This window comes from Pediculus humanus, genomic scaffold (assembly GCF_000006295.1).
Source record: "Pediculus humanus corporis 1103172107610 genomic scaffold, whole genome shotgun sequence".
Taxonomy (NCBI): Eukaryota; Metazoa; Arthropoda; class Insecta; order Psocodea; family Pediculidae; genus Pediculus; species Pediculus humanus.
The window spans coordinates 93,803-99,897 of record NW_002987224.1 but is presented as its reverse complement, the minus strand read 5'-3'; the positions used below and the strand labels follow the sequence as shown (position 1 = coordinate 99,897).

The window sequence follows — 6,095 nt, the reverse complement described above, 5'->3', positions numbered from 1 at the left end:
ATAAGACGACAAATTTATGATAAAAAAATTTTTTTTCCTTTTTCTTCTCGAACATAAAAAATTAAAATTTTTAAGATTATGAAAAAAAAAGGGGGAGGGGGGCAACTCCTGAGAAAAATCTTAAACATAGAAAAAGAAAAAATTATCATTATTATTATTATTATAAATATGATAATTGCAAAATCTTATCTAATTTCAACAAGGAACGCGGTTATAAAAAAAAAAAAAAAAAAAAACTTCCAAGAAGTAACCGCAAACGACTTTTAATAATAATAATAATAATAAACATTAAGATTATGTTGTGGGGGACGATGGCCGACACATTCTTGGAAAAAGTTTACAAATAAAAAAAAAAATGAACGCAAAGATAATCTTTCAATGAAAAAATCAGGTTTGGACCTGAAATTGTAACTTTGGCGAACAAATACAAAAATTTTTCGTGCGTAAAAAATTAATAATAATAATAATAATAATAATAAAACCATTTTTTACCCCGTGATTTTTTTTTTTTGTTAATAATGACAAGGACAATATTATTATATAAATATATATTGTGGTTACAAAGGTAAATAAAAATTGTTATACGTGTCACCAGATGGTGGGTGTGTGGGTGCGTGCGTGCGTTCGTGCATGCGTATACACATGATAATAATAATAATAATAATATATTTACCTTGAGTGGTTATAGGTTGGACTATTGGAGGCACAAAACCTGCTTCGTTTTGATGCGGTTCGTTTCTTTCTGTTTCTCTCGTTAATTCAATAAAAGTTTGCTCAATATTACGCAACGTCGTCGGTGTTAATGTGGGTGTAGTTCTTGTTGGAACTCCAGTATGGACTCCGTCGAAACTGGTAAACTAAAATAAAAAAAATAAAATAAAAATTATTTCACAATGATTCTATCTATACATCTCGTCATTGAACATCATCGAAATCGATAAATCAATAAATTATTAAAAAAAATAAAATAAATAAATCCGTTTAAATTCATTTTTACGTTAAAAATCTAATAATAAATTTTTATTTTTTTTTTTTTTTTAGACGCAAAAACATTCCCAGCGAACAAAAAAAAACAAACAATAATTTATAAATATATTTATAAACGTTAACACACAACCGATTAACAACAACAATAATAATAATAATAAAGTTAATACTAATTAAAATATCCCTGATAAAACCAAAAATCGGGAGTAAAAAAATAATTACAATCCACATTATCCATTTTTAATTTGATATTCGATTCGATATATAATATTTATATTAATATATTTATTTTAAAAAAAAAAATATAAATATATATATAATTTCGTTCGTTCGATTTTTCGAGAAAAAAAAATTTTAATATATATATATTATTCGTTTTTTTTTTTACATTAAGGAAAAGATATACACGCACACATACATACAAAGCCGGCAAAGCTTTCTCTCTCTCTCTCCCCGACTTTTTTTTTGCCAACTTAACTTTTCTCGTTCCCGACCCTAACTAATTTTTTTTTTTTTATTTAGATGACTAAACAGAATGTATTTAAAAATAATATGCCAAAATCCGAGCCAAAAAAAAAAAAAAAAAAAAAGAAAAAAATAGAACAATTTTATTCTCACTTCCACCTTTCCACACGCGAATTTTAAAACTGAATAACAGATTTATTATTATTATTATTTTAAAAAATTAATTTTTTTTTTTCAGGTATTTTGTTTACGTTTTTCAAAAAAAAAAAAAAAAGGTTATAGCCCTTTTAGGGGGGAAGGGAAAATCAAAAGGGATGATGATGTGATGATGATTCATCATTGTTTTTATACTATTTATAAACAAATAAAAGATTTTTTTTTTGTTAAAATTTTGTCCATTTTTTTATTGACTTATTATAATAGAAAAATATAATACCACCACCACTACAACATATAATAGATGGTAATAATAATGATGATGATAAATTACCCTTGAAAAACGAATACGATAGAAATAAAACGCATAAGAGTTTATTTACTTTCAAATACTCATTAATTATTATTATTATTTTTTATTTTAAATATTTCCATAACCTAAAAATTTTCCATAAATAAAATCAAAAAAAAAATAAAATAAAATAAAATTATACGCTTATGATATTTTAATTTAAAATAAATATAAAAAGTTTTACATTTGAATAAATGACGTCATAAAGGGACTTCCCCTATAAAGAATTTAGAATAGTAGGAAATGACCAGAAAGAAAAAAAAAACGATTTCCTTTTCCCCTCCTTCTCTCTTCTCCCTCCCTCCCCTCCCCCACCCCTTACCAACACGTACGTCTTCTAGAGACTGGAAAGTTTGGCGCCGTCTCGGTGATTCCCCCTCCCAAATACATTTATACATTATATGCAAAACGTATAAAATATATATTTTTTTTAAATTCGTATTGAAAGCGGCGGTGAAAATTTCAGTTAATACGCAAACAATAATCATTTCTTACTCTATGAAATTTCAATTAAAAAAAAAATTTATATGGATTAACGCATAGCAAATTAAATGGCGGAATAAAATAACGTTTTTTTTTTTTGTTCTCTCCCCGCCCCCCTTTTAAAATATACCTTGTTATAAAATAAATTTACCTTACCTGAATAATAATAATAATAATAATAATAATAATAATTAACCGTCAAACATACGATATAATTATTAATTTAATAAAAAATAATTTTAGTATTAATTTACTTAAATAAAAAATTAGTTATTCGACGGAACCGATTGTAATTGTTAACAATTAAAGTTGCACGTATGATTCTTAGCAAAAAAAAAAAAATAGCAGACGAAATCGAAAACCTAACAATAGAAACAATTTATTTGTATGTATAATCTTCTTGAGACACAAAGAAAATACTAAAAACGTTGAAAAACCAACTAACTAACTGGATAGCCAGAAAAAAAAAAAAAAATTAAGATAACCAAAGCGTTGAAATAAAACTTATTCGCACATTATAAAAAGAACATACTTCCAACGTTTTTCAAACGGATAAAACAAACTTTTTAAATTAATTTTTTTTTTTTTTTTTTTTTTCAAAGGGGAAGCACGTGAGAAGTTAATCAAATCATGAAATCACAAAATGGTAGCTTTCTCAATGGCTGACTAATTGTTTGTTTCAAGATCAGAATAAGAAAAAAAAAAAAACTTTAACTTCGATTAGTCGGGTAGACTTACCGTCGGACAAACGGCGCCATAAAAAAAAAAAAAAGTTTCACCGGAAAAAGGAAACGGAATTTAAACGATAACTGAGAGATTAAACATTAAAAAAAAAAAAAAAAAATTACAGCAAAAATAATCTTTTAAATATTTATAAAAAAAATTATAAGCTCAACATAATTAATATTAAGATATTATTTTTTTGTTTTCTACAATCCCGTCCGTATAACTTTTTTAAAAAAAAAAAAAGTTAAATTGTAGAAGCGGAAATAAAAAAATCAACCTTGAAATTCAATAAAGCCAACCAAAAACGTATTTTCCTTATGGTTTAAGGCCAAATTTGAATTCAACGCTTTATAATTAATTCCCCTTTATTTTTTTTCTTATTTTTCAAATTTAAAATAATTAATACAAGTTATTATAAAAAAATAAAATAATTTATTTTTACCTTTTATTTTATATATAAATGATGTCAACATTATTATTATTATTAAAAGAAAATAATTTAAAAGAGAGAAAAAAAAAGAAAAGAAAAAAAAGGCGTGGTTTAGCGAGTGTTAAATACGTCACACATACGTCACAACACCTGAAGCCTGACCTACTCCACACACACACACCTCTCTCTCTTTCTCTCTCTTTCTTATTTTAAATCAAAACCTTATATGGTGATATTATATGCTTTTCTATACCAAAAATGTCCCTTTGTAGGAAATGCTTATTAAAAATAAAGAAAAGAAAAAATATTTAAACTCCTAAAACAAGTATAATTGAATTAAAAAAACCAGACAACAGGCTTTAGTACCACCATAATTAAACGCAGTAATCAAATAATATTTTTTTTTTTTTACTTTTTTAATAGAAAAGAAACCCAATTTAGAAAAATATATATTTAAAAAATATTTCAAGGTTAATAATTCAAGGGAAAATTGTGATTTAAGTTAGCAAATAGTCAATTTTGTCACGCATTCCCTCAAAAATAACAAAAAACAGATAACATTTTCTACAATTTAATGTCAGTCACCAATGCTAAAATGAAAATAAATTAAAGAACCAATAATTAATTACGTTTCAATTAAAATAATAATAATAATAATAGTCAAATGTTTCCACCATTTATTTTTAGTATCACTAAATAAGTTCTAATAAATAATTTTTTTTTTTTTTTTTTATTGAGGACACAATAAACTCGTGTAAGTTTGTAATGACTTCATATCACAAAATGTTTTGTCTATCGACGGTTTCCCAACACGATTAAATAATAATTATATTATTATTATTATTATTATTAACCGGCATAAAACGTTTTTACAATAAATAAATAAATAGTATTTAAATGATTTTTATTTAAATTGTCGTTAAAGAATAAGAAAACCATATGTTTTCGAAAACAAATAAAAAACACTTTCATTTCCAATATGGCGACGACATCTATAATCGTTTCATTTTAACTAAAACCCGATTAATTATTATTATTATTATTATTATTATTATACGAGAATATTTAATTTTTTACATAAAAATAAAAAACTGACGAGTGAAAAAAAAATTCTTCTTATTCTTTTTTTATTAAAATTTCAATGCGTTTAAATACTATTACGTAAATATTATTATTAATACGTGATATTTAAAAAAACAAGTAGTCAACACATTTTATTTACGTAATTAACTCTTTATTTTATTATTATTATTATTATTAATTTTTCACGTATAGTATCAAAGTTTATAATAAAAATGTTTTTCAATAATTATGCCGTAAAAAAAAAATCATTGCTTATCAATCAATATTATAAATTTAATTGATTGATTTCATCAATTATTTAACGTTTATGTAACGTTAATATGCGAATGTTACAATAATAATAATAATAATAATAACGTGTCATTATAATCGTATTAAGGTTACTAATATAATAAAAAACCGAATCGGAAATTTATCAATTAATTTATTTATTTATAACTTACCAATTTTTTGCTTGGCAATGTTAAATCGTTATACATAGTAAACAAATCCTCTCTAATAGGATCCAACAATGGCGGTCCTTCTGGTACCAAACGAGACATTAAGAATTTTTTTCTTTTTTTTTTTTTAAAACTTTAGAACTTTACAACAAACCGATATCACTATATAAAATAACCTCACTTAAATTATACGATTTATTAAACTATTACTACGATATTAAATATAAATAAATAATAACTATCAAATGTGTTATTTAAATAATATATTTAAAAAAAGAAAAAATATTTTAAAAACTCTATGACTCGACCACTAACAGCTATGTTCAGTTTCAAACTGAATTTGAGCGGTTATCACAATTTAAGTTTCGCAAGGTCGTTAATGTAATCCGCCAAACCGTAAGAAAATCCCTCTTTTCGTTTTATTTTATTTACACGTTAAATCGTCTTAGGTTCCAAGAAATTTCACTAGTTTTAACGTTAAAAAAAATTGAACTTTTTTTCCCTGAGTTAAACACCGTCGAATACATTTTTTTTACGATTCTCAAAAGTCAATTATAGAGAAAACTGACGTCATTTTTATTCGCTACAAAAATTATTTCTTGGAAATCGACAAAGGTTGAAATGATTCATACCTAATTTATTTTAAATTATTCACTCTTTTTTTTTAAAAAAAAAAAAAAAAGGAAGCACTTTTTTAAAATAAAAAATTTAATACGAGTATTCCAGTTTTATTACAATCAAATGATAAATTTTGGAAAAAAAATTAACCTAACTGAAAAACACCTACGAAATTATTCGAAAAAAAAGGAGAGAGGGAAATATGCAAAGAACGTCGAGATATTCGCGATAAAGTCAAAAGTTTTAAAACAAAATGGCGGCTTAAAATTAAAATTCGTTTGTTTATTACACATAATAATAATTTTTTTTTTTGCAAATCGATATTAAATAGTAAATTAAAAACAAATTACCATGC

At 24.1% G+C, this 6,095-nt stretch overlaps 1 protein-coding gene across 1 annotated transcript in view; it reads right to left on the bottom strand.

Annotated features, from left to right (window-relative positions):
- Window positions 1-919, bottom strand: part of Phum_PHUM237480 (uncharacterized protein) — a gene marked incomplete at its 5' end in the record, with an annotated part of 3,436 nt that extends 2,517 nt beyond the window's left edge. The window contains 2 exons of the mRNA XM_002426076.1: window positions 674-857; window positions 893-919. Of these exons, the coding sequence (XP_002426121.1) occupies window positions 674-857; window positions 893-919 (211 nt within the window). The remainder of the gene's footprint in view (window positions 1-673; window positions 858-892) is intronic.
- Between the last annotated feature and the right edge of the window lie 5,176 nt (window positions 920-6,095).